The sequence below is a fragment of the Penicillium rubens genome, assembly GCF_028828025.1.
Source record: "Penicillium rubens strain IBT 27055 chromosome Unknown utg000001l_segment0_segment0, whole genome shotgun sequence".
NCBI classification, from domain to species: Eukaryota; Fungi; Ascomycota; class Eurotiomycetes; order Eurotiales; family Aspergillaceae; genus Penicillium; species Penicillium rubens.
The window spans coordinates 240,231-256,510 of record NW_026890599.1 but is presented as its reverse complement, the minus strand read 5'-3'; the positions used below and the strand labels follow the sequence as shown (position 1 = coordinate 256,510).

The window sequence follows — 16,280 nt, the reverse complement described above, 5'->3', positions numbered from 1 at the left end:
AGAAGTTCATGTCTGTTTTTGTATCAGCAGGCAGAATACATATTCCATCAAGTGGATGATTAGCAATCGAGGTTGCCCAAAGGCGTATTGTTTACTTGGGTATCAGAGCAGTGTCAACCTTGGAAGTTATGCGATGACACGGGGAGATCGCCAACATGCCAAAAAAAGCAAGAAGCCCATGCACAGAGTCCGTCGATTTCGGATGTGGAACGTGAAGAATCGCCCTACTTCAATTTAGATTGGCTCATTGCGCCGATTTCCGAGAGAAGATGAGAAACCTCGGAAGCTCACGGTACTCCGTTGGTCGTTAGTATTTCATTCATTGACTATAAGCGGGTGCCTCTACTACCCGTTCACGGGGACCTTCCCCTTCTGGCTCCTTGGCGAGTACCGGGGAGTCAGTGGGACATTCGAAATATTGGGCTAAACATCCATGAATATCATAATATGTCCATTAGTACCTGTACTTACGAAGTCTAAAGTATACGTCACCGGCTTTTTTATAGTCGCTGCCATAGAAACAGCTTTAGAGACCGTGGGGTTTAGCTTGCTAGAACACTTTTGCGCAGAGCCACACTTGGTTACGGGACGCGACTGGAGTTGGACCTCTAACCACGGCAAAGCAACTATGATACTCGTTTCCGTTAAAAATTCTGCCCGATTGGACCAGAGCGTTAAGCGGAAGGCATTCAAAGCAAATCCGCTACCTCGAGGTCTAGTCTTACATTGCTCCGGCTCTTCAACGCAGAATACTTCAAGTGTTTGTATTCTATAATCCTAGCTGCTCGGTAGAATTCATACCAAATGCATGTTGATCAATACGCCATCACAGCCGCGGGGATTGAGTGGCCTGGTACCAGGACTCCAACACTTTGTTCGGTGCGTTCTGTAAGCGATCCGCAGTCTCTTCAAAAGCACGGGGCAACCCAGTTTCGTAGTAAGGTACATCCTTCACTACCATTTTTGCCATCCCCTTGGCTGCCAGGAATATTTGAGGCATGCCGTGGCCCGTCCACCCAGCCATAATGAACATTCCTCGCTTGCCTGGTACGGGCCCCAGCCTTGGGAGTTTGTCACGGGAATACCCCATGACTAAAAGTGTGATGCGTCAGTCAGATAGACTTGAAGCTGAATAGTCGATGATACTTACTGCCAGTCCATATTTCCGAGACCTTTGCGCCACTGTTCTCCCACCCACGGAAGTGTCGTTGCATGTATCCGTCAAAGTACTTTCGTGTCTCTTCGATAACCTCAGAATCGTCCGTGTTATTGTACCACAGGTCCTTCTTGCGAAAGTAGGCGGAGCGAGCCCCGCCCACAACAATGCTGCCGTCAGATCGGGGAATGAGATAGTCAAAATCCCAATCCTTGAATCGAAGGGCGTAGGTGTTGAGAATAGGTGGTGCTGGGCTAGGTGTTGTGATACGACAGCTCACAGCCCGGTAAGGGATGATTTGCTCCCGATACTCAGGTAATAAAGCCGGGGTGTAAGCATTTGAGGCGATTATAACCTTGCTGGCTTTAACAGGGCCCCGGTTGGTTTGGATCACCCAGCTACTTTGCGAGTTGGTAGCGGGGAAGACAGAAGTCGCACAAGTATTTGTCTGGAGATTGAGGCCTCCATGTTTCAGCGCCATGGTGAACATGTGGTGGATCAATTTGTACGGCCATAGATGTGCAGCGTTGTAGCTGACGCATCCCTTGGCCCCCTTTACACCTGATACCTAGTATTGAACCCAAGTCAGAAACCTGCAGGTCATTGATCCTGAGACTGCGGTGGGATGGGAGATTAACACACAATTTCGGCATCGTCCTCTCCCACTTCAGACACCGCTTGGGCCGCGGCAACTCCCGCGGCTTTGAGATCACGCAAGCGCTTTTTTATCCTCGTATCCTGACTGCTGGTGAAGTGTACATCGCATGCTCCGGTGGCCACGAAATCGCAGTCGAGGCCTTCACGTTCAATGTACTCTTTAGCGGCATTCAAGTTTGCGACTTCGAAATCCGCGACTTCCGCGCCTGCAGCGAGTCCGTACTGAGCAGCAATCCCAGAGGCATGAAGGTATGGATCGGGCTTGATGTGCCCACCTAGATGTATTAAGTAGTCTGTCAGTGATTCGTCTATGGAAGTGAACAGAAGGACCATTACCGTTTCGCCCCGATGCCCCAGAGCATAGCTGACGAGCTTCGAGAACCAAAATCGACGGGTGATTGGGATATTGTTTCTGAATATGTGTGACTAGTGCTGCTGCACTATACCCTCCGCCTATGATAACTATGTCGCTTTCGTCTGGAAGGTCTGGCGTGGACCGGAAGTTGTCAAGCTCCTGAGGCTCAAGGCGCCAAAAAGGCACCGTGCCATTGGGATGTGGGAAGGATGTCATTATGCAACTGTCACAAAGCATCAGAAAGCCGTGAAGTACAATCGACTGCGGTATGCGGTGAATGATGAGAAAGAAGTATCTACGGAAAAACTTCCGTTACCTGGCTTCCTCGTGTATACATGCCTTATTGCTGATCGCCTATCTTCTCTATCAGGCAGCCGGGGAGTGGAGTTGGGTTAAATTCTTCTTTAACGCGTACGTACTCGGTTCATGTGGGGATCACATTCTAGTTTCCTAATCGAGACAGGAAGCGAGATAGAAGAAGAGGCACATCGAGATGTAAATATTTTGAGTTCTTGCTTCATTTTCATAATCCATTTAATATAAGATTATGTTATGTTACATTTAATTCAGCCTTGTCGAATCACCATTTTATTTTGTTTTATTATACACAGACGTGAGAAGGACATTCCCAAGGTCTAGCTGAGACCTCTATTACAGCAGGGTCTTGATTCCCCATCCTGCTTCCTGCTTCCTTTCAATTACCTGCCTGCATTGCTGTTGTTACTAAATCTAGCTATGTCTGACTTGCACGTTTACCTTATCGCGCCCAACGGCTTAAAGTTCAAGCAACCTTTGGGCCTATTCATCGACAATGAATGGAGATCATCTTCAAGGGGGATGGGGATTCCAACTATAAACCCTGCGTGAGTCTAGATTTCTATTTGCTGATAAATTACTAACTCGCTATACAATAGAAATGAAGAAGAAATCTGTACGGTGCATGCAGCAGACACGAAGGATGTCGACATGGCCGTTGAGGCTGCCCGTCGGGCATTCAATGGGGAGTGGCGGACGCTGGACACATCTGTGCGTGGCGAGCTGTTATACAAGCTCGCTGGGTTGATCGAGCAACATGCAGATGTACTGGCCACCATTGATGCCTGGGATAATGGTACGAGAGTTTTCTATTCTGCGCGCTCTCTCTCCTCATCTAACCTGCATACTGATGATCTTTTTTTATCACAGGCAAGACCTACCATGCTGCGCGGAACGAAGATGTTGTGGGGGCTATCAGTCTACTGCGGTATTACGCTGGCTGGTCTGATAAAATCCATGGAAAGGTTATCGACCCGAATGCAGATAAATTGGCATATGTGATGCGTGAGCCCATTGGAGTTTGTGGCGCCATTATCCCTTGGAACTTCCCTCTCGTGAATATGGTGACCAAGGTGGCTCCGGCCCTAGCGGCGGGCAACACACTCATCGTCAAAGCGGCCGAACAAACCCCGCTTTCAGCTCTCTACTTCGCAAATCTTGTCAAGGAAGCTGGGATCCCGGCTGGAGTGGTGAATGTGCTCAATGGTACCGGTAGGGAGGTTGGCTCTGCTATAGCAGCGCATGCCGACATTGATATGATTACATTCACTGGGTCTACTCCAACTGGCAAACAAATTATGAAGAACGCTGCCAGTACGCTCAAGAGAGTTACGTTGGAGACAGGTGGGAAATCGCCAATGCTGGTCTTCCCAGATGCAGATCTAGAACAAGCTGTGCGCTGGGGTCACCGAGGCATTATGTCCAACCAGGGACAAGTTTGCTCAGCAACAAGTCGCATCTTTGTACATGCTGACATCTACGAAGACTTTGTCAATCAGTTCAAAGCAGAAGTGGAAAGAATCTCCAAGGTTGGCGACCCTTTCCATTCAGACACCTTCCAAGGCCCACAGGTCACCAGGGACCAGTTTGACCGAGTTCTCTCTTATATGGAGACTGGAAAACGGGAAGGAGCACGGTTAGTGTGTGGTGGAAAGGCATTCAAGAATGTTAGAGGCAAGGGATTTTATGTCGCCCCAACCGTATTTGCGGACGTAACAGACAGTATGGCCATTGTTCAGGATGAGGTTTTTGGTCCGTTCGTGGTTATTGCACCTTTTCATGAAGAGTCAGAGGCAATCAAACGCGCGAACAGCACGGTCTTTGGGTTAGGTGCATCCGTCTTCACAAAGGACATCTCGCGTGCTTTGAGGGTATCGAAGAGAATCCAGTCTGGCAGTGAGTCTTCCGTTATTTTTCGGTTCTCTAGAGTGTTAACGTGTTTTTCTTTTTCTAGCGATATGGATCAACAGTAGCAATGATGACGATGTGCGCGTGCCATTTGGTGGATACAAACAATCAGGGTTTGGGCGGGAGATGGGCGAGGAAGGTATCGAGGCGTTCACTATTACGAAGTCTGTTCACATCAATTTGAACGCGAGGTTATAAAACATTGATGCGTTGTACTACCCGATTTCAAGCTCTACAGTTGGAGAGAAGCTTTTTGTAATTTGAAAAATCATTAGAAAGTTATTGCATATCTCAACAATGTATATAATTTTCCGCTCTTTAAACTACCAGGTGCAACAACCACTTTTTTTATCTTCTCCTTTTTCTAAAGCATTCCAATTGAGTCCTGCTCACAATTCCAAACAGCCCTACAACATAGACGGTAGACCATAAATCGTCTCATTCTTTTCCTACGCGAATTCCGGACTTCTCTTCATTCCCGCTTAGCGGCCTAATCGGGAAAGTGCTGAGGCCCCCACAGGCCTAAATAGGAAATCCGGAGGAGCCCTGGAGAAGACTGCATGATCGTCTGTCACCGATTTTTACTTTTAGCCTGGAAAAGACCAGATTTCTAAAATTGTTGCTTTTTCTTTCTAAGCTTGACCTCGACACGATGCCATTATAGGTTCTATTGACCCCCTTTCCAACTTGGGAGGGATAGCGAAATAAGGCATAGAAGCTTCAAGTTGGATGATATGCTGCTATTCATTAGAAAATATATAACACTCGACAGCGCACCTATGTACTCTAAATCAATATTTCCTCACATCAGCCGGAAAGGTCTGCAAAATGCAGCTTCATATTTCCTTTCTACCTTTTGTCGGTATTCTTGGTGTCATCCTTCACAAATTCCTCATATATCCAGTCCTTCTTTCTCCTCTTTCAAAAGTGCCCGCGGCTCACTGGTCATGCCGGTTCTGTTCGATCTGGATATACTGGTTAAGATGGACTAATCAGGAGAACCGCACGGTTTATGACAAGCACATGAAACTGGGGCCCTCCCTTCTTCTTGGGCCGAGCCTTCTCAGTATAAACACCTTTGATGATGGGGTGAAACCTATATATCAGGGTGGTTTTCCTAAACCTGACTTCTACTTTAATGGTTTTGCTATTTATAAGTAAGTTTACACACAAAATCAACCCAGACGATGCCATGGATACAATTTATGTGGATGGTCTCAAGTGTGGAATAAAGCAGCTAATTCTCAACAGCACAGAGAACATTCCCACGTTTGAAGACAATGCCCTACATTCCGCCCGCAAAAGGATGATCTCCAACACTTTCTCCAAGTCTTTCATCTCATTGTCTCCGACAGCACGTGCAGCCACTCGCGATGTCTTATTTGGTAGATACCTGCCTCTAATCCGAAAAGCCTCTGGTGAAGACAAGCCTGTCGAGGTACTTGGAATGAATTATTCATACTCAATGGATACTTTCGTTCAATTTCAATTCGGCCGTTCCTTGGGTAGCAATTTGCTAGAGGATCACAAAGAGCGGAAGCTATACCTCGACGGATTTTTCGCACCTTATCCGTTTCTCTTTTGGCAGTACTACTTTCCAAAACTTGCAAATTTCCTTCGCAAGATTGGAATTTATTTGATCCCTCGATCTGTTGACACGAAATTTGGGGCTGCCGAAGACTGGAATCTCCAAAAATGCGACAGTGCCCAACAGCTCATTGCAAGCTCCGAGCCGATCCATAGCGATGACCAGCCTGTTATCTTCCAGCAAGCTCTCCAGTCAATGAGCGACCCCAATGGTACCAAAAGTGCATATCCTCAAAGGATGCAGATCGCAAGCGACATGTTTGCCCACAGCTCGGCTGCATTTGAGACTAGCGGCAACACCGAAACCTATCTTTTCTATGAGATGTGCCGAAATCCGGAGTGGCAGACAAAGCTTCGCGAGGAGCTGCGTGGTGTAAAGCTTCCACAACAAGATGACTTGAAAAGAAAGGTCGAAGTCGATGACATTGCCGAGCCGAAAGCAATTGACGCCCTCCCAGTTCTCCATGCGATCATTATGGAGACACTTCGTCTCTGGCCGGCAGTACCTGGCGGACAGCCTAGAGTGGTTCCAAAAACTTGCTCCCTTGGTGGATACTCTGATATCCCAGCAGGCACCATTGTTCAGTCATATGCATACATACTTCATCGGACCCCCGAAGTTTTCCCAGACCCCTTCCAATGGAAGCCTCAGCGTTGGCTTGATGCTTCACCTGACGAGCTCGCAAATATGAAGCGATGGTTTTGGGCATTTAGCAGTGGGCCCAGAATGTGTATAGGTTCCAATTTTGCATATTATTGTAAGTCTTTGGGATCTGAAATCGAGGACCACACTAACCAAAATCTGGTGGCTAGCGATGAAATATTTGGTTGCTGCTGTTTATGCCCATTATACCACGTCTATCCATGCTCACGGCGATATGGACTTGCTCGACTTTTACCTTGCAGGACCAAAAGGTCATCGACTCGAGGTTAAATTTCATGCAGCGCCTTACGCCGGCGACACTTCGGCTTGAAATTTCAGAAATCAACACCACATGTCTTCTTATGGAAGATCAAATGCTCTGATACAGATGCTCGGAGCTCGGAGGAGTTTTGTAGGCTGTTTTCCTTTGTCTGGCCCATATAGGTGGGCAGTGGGCTTGGTCATTTCATGTGAATTCAACGTTTCTATTCCTCTCTCTTCTGCCATAGTAGACCTGCAGGTCTTTTCAGATTTCGAAAGCTGAATAAGTGATTTTAGCGCTCTGAAATTCCAAACATCGTCTTTTGCAAGATGGAAACCTACCCACTCTTTCATACAGCTTTTGCGTATTATTATCTAGCACCATGTCACTCATTCTATTGCATACACATTTTTCATTTGTAGATACGACAGGATTCGTAAGAACCACATGCAAATACAATATTCACTTTCCGAATTATAGCAAAACTATATAGCCTTCAACACTATAATTTAATCCCCTTTGTTAGAGAAGGGTTACAGGTTCACTATCCATGAAGACCGCGACGTTCGCAAACCCGGGACCAAATGTGAAATCAACCGTCGTCCCCTTCTTCAAGTACACGAATTCTCCCTTGGTCAGGACGAAGTGATCCCCACCATGAACGTTGAGTCTGACCCATCCATCCGTGACATAAAAGGATTCGTCACACGGATAGGTCAATGTTGCAGTTCCTGTTTCCTTTGCTGCTGCCGCGACGACTTTTCCATCGGCTGAACGATACATGACGGATTTCTCCCCACCGTACTCGGGCAGAGGCTCCCAAGGAAAACTGGTGTACGGCCCGTAGGGGACATCGGCTGGCGATTCTGATCCGGTGGTGTTGGGAATTGACGGTGTCATTCCTGTTTATATAGTCAGCTATGAGGGGCTTTTTCAGGAGGTCAGGGGATGCGGACTTTCAAGAGACTTTTTGAGGTAAGGCAAGAAGGAGTAAATATATGCGGCTGGTCCGGACTCTGACTTGGACTTACAGACATTATATAGAGGAAGGATAGAAAGGACAACGGGAATAGACCCCTCACTATTACGGCAGTTGATCCACTTCCAGTTGCCCGATTCAGCAGACATCCGAACTTCATGACTCCTCAGGACCAATGGAATCTTTCAGGCTCTTGGATTACCAATTACATTGAACCCCAAAAGAAGACATGTATGAAAACCCACATGTGTCGAATATGCCAAAGTGAGGTGCTTCTCGACTAGCGAACCTTGGAAGATACATCATTACAAAAATATCCATTGTGGCGAGTTAGAGACCTATACAACCTCCGATGACAACCCGTTTGCTTTCAATGTAGAGGTTCTCGGAACTGAGCCTCGCTGATGACACAACCATGCCAGTGCTGTAATTCGATTATTCGATTATCTACGTACAACTTTGTTCTGAGTAGAAATTCCAACTTGAGAGTTGTGCATTTGGCAAAAATCCTTCAGCCTCCATCGTCATATATCCAAGTCCCTCGACAGTTTTCCGACGTGCCTCTCCGTTTCCGTACATCCTTCTTGTCAATATGGAGAAAGGAGCATCCTTGAAAACCTCTATTCCATCCCGCGACTCCTCTACGAAAAGCCAGCCGTAGGATGAGCTACCTACTTCACCTCTCGTGTTAGTTGGTGGACTCCTATCCCGATAACCTCATTGTAAAATAACTTGTGGCACCTATTGCCAAGCTTCTCGTAAAGAAAGCAATAACTACATCCCGTGCTGATGGTTATTAAATTTACTGGAACAGAACCATCCTGGCACTCCTGGCTATTCTCTTTGGCTCTCTGACTGTGTGCGGCCATTGAAACTCTGAGGAGGCTTGCATCCTGAGATTTCACTACATGGCATTTTTCATTGCGGCGGGGATACTGACGTTGGCGGGTTACGCTTATCACCTTCGGCGAAGGCTTGAAAAGGAAGGGTAGGTTTCGCAAAAGGCTGAACTTTTGGGTATTCTGATATCTGATTTCATGGCATAGTCATAAGGCTACATGCTACCAGGGTGATGAAGGAGGAAGAAAAACGTGATATAAATCTATGGAAAGGAGGCTGTATATGATTCCTCGAGAATGACAAACGCGACGAACTAGGCAAATGCTCAGTCTGCACAGAGACAAACCCATACCCTGCCCGCATCGCATCCATGTATGTATGCATGTCAACACATAGGAGTCAATTTAACAATGTCCAAAAATCTCCACTATAATTTGGCAGCCAAATTTGCAAGTTGTTCGGGGCTTTTCCAGTATTAAAATGTCCCACCGTGTTACTCTTAGCTTCGATAAACGCTACAAGGAGGTCGTGCGAGAGTAGCTGCTTTCGAGCTCGTACCCTTGGTAAATCTGCTGTTAATAGTCCAAGTGAACAGGTAAGGTAAAAAAAGAGCGTCAGTCGAGGACTCAAGAGGTCTGAGGTCTGTAGTCGATCCCTGCAAGTAATGGATATAAGAAGAATTATAGGGCGCCTCGGCTAACCGAGGAATTAAAGCAGCAAACTTGCAGTAGGAGAAACCACAGAATCCGCCAAATAAACAGTTCTGAAGTGCGTGGCGCTCCCCTCGGTCGTGACTGCCTATTGAACCGTGGGCCACTTCTTTCTCGACTTGCGTGCTCGCTCTGCTTGTTCAAAGCAGATTTTTCCGAAGAAAGTGGAAGGGCCCATGGAGCCAAAGATATATTCATTGACTGTATGTATGTTTGTAGGATGAGAATATTGACTGAATGGGCGCTCGTTTCATAGACATCCCAAAGATCGCCTTCCGATTCCGGATCACATACCTCGCTAAATGAAGGTCCAAGAGCCGGCCCGTCCCATTCCGAACCTTTTTTGCTGCTTCGCCTCCGCCTCCCCTTCCTTCCCAACAAATGGGAAACAAAAATCTTCTCTTTTGCTTCAATATACTGGCTTCTTTCTCAACCCGTCTAGATCCTGGCCCTTGTGTTTCTTCTAGAAGTCTAGATAACTATCATGGCCCGCACAGTTTGTGACCGAAAACGGGTGGGGGTAAGGGGGCGGAGGGCAGCCGTACCTTTGCTATCTGAAAAGACTGCTGTAAAGATCGCCGCCCTAAGCTATGCCGTACGCAGGTGACAGAGTCACCCTGCGATCTGGGAGCCGATCGTAACCCAAAGCAGCAGTTACCGTCAACATTGTTACATATTCATTCGTGATAACTTATGCTGCCAGAAGTAAGTACACTGAAATTGACTAATCGTATTTATCCAAGAAAACCAGGGAACCCATTGGAAGTTTGAAATTTCACCCAGTCCAAGTAGCTCTTAAGGCCCCCAAAATAGAAGTTCGTGCTTGGTTTCCGCCCGGGGATATTCTGGCCAAAGATCCAACTTGCCGTCGTAGTGAACAATGACCCTTCAATCAGTCGGTTGCACAAGTCGATCCATTCTGTTTCTGCTTTATCCGACACCTCCATGATCGTTGGCTTCCCTTTCCTTGCGTAAGATTCATTTGTTTTCAAAGCACCATTCGCAGTGGCATTGGAAGTGCCACTGGAAGTCCCGTTGGCAGCCCCATTGGAAGTACCATTGGCAGCCCTATTTGGTTCGTCCACCTGAGCCGCGACAATATTTTCTTCGGCATATTCAATGCATGACATGATGAAGTTAATTTCACTTTCAATGACAGGTGGGAAATTGGCAAATGGACCTTGAGGACCGGCAACAATAAACATATTGGGGAAACCTGCGCAGGCGATACTACCAAAAGCCTTAGGACCGTTCTTCCAATGCTCTTGGATCGTCTTTCCGTTCCGTCCTGAGATCTTGACCCGCATGTAGTTGCCTTCAATGGCATCAAACCCAGTAGCGAAAATTAGCGCGTCGAGATGATGGGTTGTCCCGTCAGTGGTCCGAATGCCTTCCGGAACAATCTGATCGATCGGTGATTCCTTGAGATCGATCACGTCAACATTCTCACGATTGAAAATCTCATAGTAGCCGGTGTCACAAAGTGGTCGACGAGCATATAGGTCCTTTGGCTTCAGGATTGCTGCCTTGCGGGGATATTTCACCACCTCGTCAATTTTGCCACGGATGAATTTGCACGCCTCTTCGTTGGCAGCCTTGTTGGTGGTAATGTCTCCAAAAGCGCTGAACATAAAGCGGAAGCCATTGCCTTGTTCCCAGACCTCCTGGAAAGCTTTCTGCCGCTCCTCGGGGCTAGCATCCATAGTATTGCGTTTGGATTCAACCACACCAAAACCAACAGTCGATGACCAAACACCATCCCATATTTGTTCGTAGGTAGCATTGACCTTGTCGCGATATTCTTTTGTGACGGGGCGCTGGCCACTCGGAACTGAGTATTGAGGGTGGCGTTGGAAGGAGGTCAGGCTTTCAACGATTGGAGCAAGTGCTGTCATAACTTGTATTCCGGTAGATCCATTTCCAATGATGCCGACCCTTTTTCCTTCAAGGTTCAAGTCTTCCGGCCATCGTGCTGTATGGATCAGGTCACCAGCGAAAGACGAAAGACCACGGATATCGGGGTAATGAATTTTGGAGAGCAATCCAAGAGAGTTAACCAAGTAGCGAGCGCTGATATTCCACTCTTCGGAGCCGGAGCAGGTCACAATCCATCTTTGAGTGTCCTCATTCCATGTGGCCGATGTCATCTCGGTCTCGAACTTCATGTACTTCCGGAGATCATGTTTCTCGACGACATGCTGGAGGTACTTCAAGATCTCCGGTTGGTAGACATAGTGATGAGACCAGGGGTAGGTTTGCAGGTCTTCTTTGTCCCATGAATAACGGTAAAGGTAGCTTTCGGTGTCACTCATGGCACCGGGATATCTATTCCAATACCAGGTGCCACCAACGTCGCTGGCAACGTCCACACATTTGACAGACAGCCCCATACGCGACAGGCGGTACGTGGAGTAAATTCCTCCCACGCCGGCGCCGACAACAAGTGCGTCCATATTGATGGTGTCCGGCATGTCTCAGGTGTCAGACAAGAAGTGTGGTTGGGGATATATTGCGAGAATGACCTGACGGTTCGAGGGTATCTAGATCACTCCAACTCTCATCTTATAACGACATCCACTATGAATGATATTTGCCATGCTCGGCCTCATCATCGCGTCCACTCCTCATTCGGAAAGTTGAGGGTGGATCTGACTAGAAATACCGAGTGTCACAAGGAGTTTGGTTTCTTTGCACATCACATGGCTGGCTCCCAAAACAAATTACTTTCTAGATTATTCTGATTAGATGGTTTGCCACCAATGCTTTATTAACAAGACTGACCTAATGTTGCCTATTTCGGCCTAAACGCGAGAGGTGGGGCTCGGGTCTATGGGGTTTCTTATCACTCCGCATTCCCCATTCAGCATAGACGAGGTATGGCTGTCGGCCACGCTGGACCCGGAGATTGTATCAAGATCAACGGTACGGTCTGTTCCAGGCCAGATAGCCATTAGGCATTTCCATTTACGTATCGGATGCGGGGAACACAAACCATTTGACACATTTGAACATCTATCAAGGTCATGCGCGATGATCGGTATCCCCGAGCTAAACACCTTTATTTCTAATGGGGAACGAAGCTATCTTTCGCCAATAGAGAGGATCACATATCACAGGCCTACTTTTCAAGGAGTGACTTAGTATTCTCAGCCTCGGACTCCCATTTCCCCTCGAACTGTCGCACTGCCGCGAAATGCCACGCAGATTTAACGTCCGATTCGCCCCGACCACGCAAGTGTCTGTCCAAAAGCCTATCGCCTGTGACCAGTGTCAATATTCCGAGATAGGCACTCCACCCCAAAGAAGTCGTTCTGGCTGCAAGAACTGCAAGAAACGACGGGTCAAATGCGATGAGACCTTCCCCGTTTGTCTCCGATGCCAGAAACGAGGCACGGTGTGCGAGTCAGAAAGCTCCTTGCCACAATGGCAGTTGGAGATTTCTCCGCTGATTCTATCCGACATCACCTCGCCTTCCCAAGTGCGCCTACTGAGGCACTGGTGTGAGAAAGCTAGCCAGATCATGGTTTTGGACCCGGAATCCAACCCTTTCTCGTTCCCAATCCTTGAATATCTGCACATTTCCCCTTCTCTCATGCCAACTATTCTGAGCATCAGTGCTGCCCATGAACGGTTTTTCAAAAAGGATTGCCTTGAGACGTGTCTTGAGGAGCGAGGTAAAGCGCTGTTGCTTTTGCAAAAGGAGTTGGGTGGACGCCAACAGCCACATCCAATTACATTTATGACTGTCTTCATGCTTGGAATTAGCACCCCCTGGATTGATCCCTCGTCTTCCCAATTCGGGTATGAGCACCTGAATGGAGCAAGGGCTTTAATTGAGCTGATTCTAAATCCATCGACAAACACCGACAGCAAATTCGCACAGTTAGCTCTTGGTACATATTTATACTGGGATATGGCGTGCTCATTCCTTGTGGACCCAAATCAACAGTCCACAATCAGCTCGTCGATTCCGGAAGCAGTGGCAAAGATTGCGGGGGACTTTCACCCGATTATGGGCTACTCGGCTGAGATCATGTACACTCTAGCAAATCTAGGGCGGTATTGCAGGTCATTCATTGATCTCGGGATCAGAGACAAAGCGCTGGAGGAAGAATTCGAAACACGGTTGCTGGCGTGGCGACCAACTACCAAAAATACAGAACTCATTCTGCTGGGTAGTTCTTTCCGAAACCATGGCCTGATCAATCTATACCGAATTTGCGGACGGACAGGTTGTCGAATTGGGGAAGACTTAGACATGGGTAATCACTCACCTGTCGACAACATTGAAACAGAGAAGGTCATCAGGCAATACGCTCTACAGACAGTCAAAGACTTGAGCCTCATCCCCACCCATAACTGGCATACGAATATGCAGGCAATTTCTCTTCTTACTGCAGGATCTGAGCTTACGGCAGATGATCACCGGGAACGTGATATGGTGGTTGACCGTTTTACTGCTTTGTATTCAATCAACCGCCTACCTGGTAAATTGATGGCGATTGACATCCTGCAAGATGTTTGGCAAGCCCGTGACTTTGAAATCACCATCTCATGGGTACACATCATGCTCCTACGAGGATGGAGGTTAAGCCTTGGTTGATGTTCTCTATGTGCCTCAACCATATTTACTAAATTGACGAATGTACATGATAACTAACTCTTGATTCTGAGACTCATTTTACCTTACATTGTTTCTGTTTTGCAGTGTCCCGGGAATTTTCAGTAAGATCACATTGTATCTGCAACAGATGCTCCTGTAGAAGGAATAACTGGATGAATTGTTAAGGCTGACATAGTTTATTACTTTTTCGGGTTATGAATGTATCTATCATAAGTAACCTATGGACTACTTACATGCTAATGACGTGAAATCTGACTAGAAAACTTGGCTGCATATATACTCAATAAAATGGAACAAGTATGTGACAATCGGGCGGCAGTCAAAGTATCGGACAGCAGTCAAAGTACAGCTCGTTCCGTCCGGCAAGCATCCTTGATGATGAGCTCGGCAGCTCGTTCACCAATCGCCAAGACAGTGATCATAGGATTGATCGAAGTCATGCAAGGGAATACACTGGCATCCGCAACGCGAAGATGCTTGACTCCCCCTCACCTTAAGAGATGGATCAACAACCGCCATGCGATCGGTCTCGACATTCCCCATCTTTGCAGTGCCACATGGGTGGTAGACGGTATTGTGGACCTTCCGACCGTATTCACAAAGGTCCTCATCGGAGGTAATGTGAGCTCCTGGGGCAATTTCACGCTTGATATACTTTTTGAAGGGCTCTGCCTGGGCCATACGGCGCGCCATCTTTAGCATGAAGAGGTTGCTAGCCTTGTCATATCCCTCCAAATCGCTGAAATAGCGCTGGTCGAGCATCGGTTTGTCCTTCGGATTGGCTGACTTCAGCCATAGACGGCCAACCGAGGCAGGTCGAGGCGTATATGGAATAACGCAAAAGGCGTTCTTGGGTGATTCGTAGCCCATAGGCTTAGTATAGGTGTCAAAGGGAACGGTGAACATGTGGAAGAGAGAATCCATAACGTCATTGTCGTCGCCGCGAGCGTTGATGTCCTCACGGCGTAACACCATGACTCCCTCGGAGCCCATGGCGACTTGTTCGGGTGGAACAGCCTCATGCAACTCCCACATATACATTGTCTCGGCGTGGTCTTGCAGGTTCTCTCCAACACCGGGGATATCGTGGACAAGGGGTATTTGATGGGTGGCCAACTGTTCACGCGGACCAAGGCCAGAAAGCAGCATCAGACGTGGAGTATCGATAGCCCCGGCACACAGTACCGTTTCAGACGTTGCCACAAGCGAGTACTCATGCCCAGCTTTGGTTGTTGCGGTGACACCTGTAGCAGTGGTTCCTTGGAACAGAATTCGCGAGACCCATGTGTTCTGTAGGATGGTCAAGTTCGGCCGCTTGACTTCGCCGCGAAGGATTGGGTGAATGTACGCGACACTAGCACTGCTCCGGTGATTATTCTCCGGTGTGTAGGCCATACTGAGAAAGCCACATCCCGTCGTGAGGTTGCCGCGCTCTTCTATCTCACGGTTGAAATCGTCGATGTGGGGTACTCCAAACAATTCGGAGCAGGTTTTTAACCAGTCCTTGACCAACTGACTGCGATGGCGTTCGTCGACCGGTATGATATTGTTGCGGAGCTTGCGCACTAGACGCAGCATTTCTGCGTGTGTCCAGTTCTCAGCGCCTAGATCTTGCCACCTCTTACAGTCATATGCGAGTGGAGCAAACGAAATCGCGCCATTATGGCTAGAACAGCCACCCAGCATCTTGGCACGGGAGTGGATGATATTGCTGTTTCCTACAAATTCCTCGTGTTACTCGCCAGTTCACCTTATTTTTCTGCAGTCAGATTGGGGGCGGGGCGTATTCGTACCATAGGGCTGTGGAACAGAACGGTATGAATAATCATACATGTCGGAACCCCAAAGGTCAGCGGCGCCATTGAGGTTGAGAATTTCCTCCTTGCCCAGCTCGCTTTCGCCGCCTTCGATCATGAGAATGGTGGCATTGGGCAAATTCTCGGCGACTCTGTCTGCAATGACACAGCCAGCCGTCCCCCCGCCAACAATGATATAGTCAAATTGGCGTCTGCTGATGGGTAGGTCCTCCACGATCGTGGATAGGGGGGAATCCATGACGGCAAGGAAAGAGCTCCTTCGGCAATTGAAGGGGTAAAGTGAAGTGGCGACGATAAGCAATGCCAACGTTGAATCTGGAATCGGTAAGGGTTTAAGTAATTGTGAAGCAGTCAACTTTGGAAACAGCAAGTGTCATAAAAATCAAATTAATCTACAATATTTTATTTTGTTTTCTTCTTATCTAAA

At 47.7% G+C, this 16,280-nt stretch overlaps 7 protein-coding genes across 7 annotated transcripts; 3 read left to right on the top strand and 4 right to left on the bottom strand.

Annotated features, from left to right (window-relative positions):
- Nucleotides 1-826: 826 nt before the first annotated feature.
- Nucleotides 827-2,384, bottom strand: N7525_000107 (NAD(P)/FAD-dependent oxidoreductase; the record flags this gene model as incomplete). Its single annotated transcript, XM_002560053.1, has 4 exons — nt 827-1,092; nt 1,151-1,724; nt 1,799-2,088; nt 2,150-2,384. The coding sequence occupies 4 exons, from the start codon at nt 2,382-2,384 to the stop codon at nt 827-829; spliced, it is 1,365 nt and encodes a 454-aa protein (XP_002560099.1).
- A 519-nt stretch (nt 2,385-2,903) lies between these two features.
- Nucleotides 2,904-4,589, top strand: N7525_000106 (aldehyde dehydrogenase family protein; the record flags this gene model as incomplete). The annotated part of the gene is made up of 4 exons (XM_002560052.1): nt 2,904-3,031; nt 3,083-3,279; nt 3,354-4,379; nt 4,438-4,589. The coding sequence occupies 4 exons, from the start codon at nt 2,904-2,906 to the stop codon at nt 4,587-4,589; spliced, it is 1,503 nt and encodes a 500-aa protein (XP_002560098.1).
- A 630-nt stretch (nt 4,590-5,219) lies between these two features.
- N7525_000105 (cytochrome P450) lies at nt 5,220-6,952 on the top strand (the record flags this gene model as incomplete). Its single annotated transcript, XM_002560051.1, has 3 exons — nt 5,220-5,548; nt 5,643-6,736; nt 6,792-6,952. The coding sequence occupies 3 exons, from the start codon at nt 5,220-5,222 to the stop codon at nt 6,950-6,952; spliced, it is 1,584 nt and encodes a 527-aa protein (XP_002560097.1).
- Nucleotides 6,953-7,405: 453 nt separating this feature from the next.
- N7525_000104 (uncharacterized protein) lies at nt 7,406-7,783 on the bottom strand (the record flags this gene model as incomplete). The annotated part of the gene is made up of 1 exon (XM_061211473.1): nt 7,406-7,783. One exon carries the CDS (start codon nt 7,781-7,783, stop codon nt 7,406-7,408), a length of 378 nt encoding a protein of 125 aa, XP_061070699.1.
- A 2,363-nt stretch (nt 7,784-10,146) lies between these two features.
- N7525_000103 (flavin-containing monooxygenase) lies at nt 10,147-11,865 on the bottom strand (the record flags this gene model as incomplete). Its single annotated transcript, XM_002560049.1, has 1 exon — nt 10,147-11,865. One exon carries the CDS (start codon nt 11,863-11,865, stop codon nt 10,147-10,149), a length of 1,719 nt encoding a protein of 572 aa, XP_002560095.1.
- Nucleotides 11,866-12,605: 740 nt separating this feature from the next.
- Nucleotides 12,606-14,015, top strand: N7525_000102 (Zn(II)2Cys6 transcription factor; the record flags this gene model as incomplete). The annotated part of the gene is made up of 1 exon (XM_002560048.1): nt 12,606-14,015. The coding sequence occupies one exon, from the start codon at nt 12,606-12,608 to the stop codon at nt 14,013-14,015; it is 1,410 nt and encodes a 469-aa protein (XP_002560094.1).
- A 417-nt stretch (nt 14,016-14,432) lies between these two features.
- N7525_000101 (GMC family oxidoreductase) lies at nt 14,433-16,091 on the bottom strand (the record flags this gene model as incomplete). Its single annotated transcript, XM_002560047.2, has 2 exons — nt 14,433-15,754; nt 15,830-16,091. The coding sequence occupies 2 exons, from the start codon at nt 16,089-16,091 to the stop codon at nt 14,433-14,435; spliced, it is 1,584 nt and encodes a 527-aa protein (XP_002560093.2).
- Nucleotides 16,092-16,280: the final 189 nt, after the last annotated feature.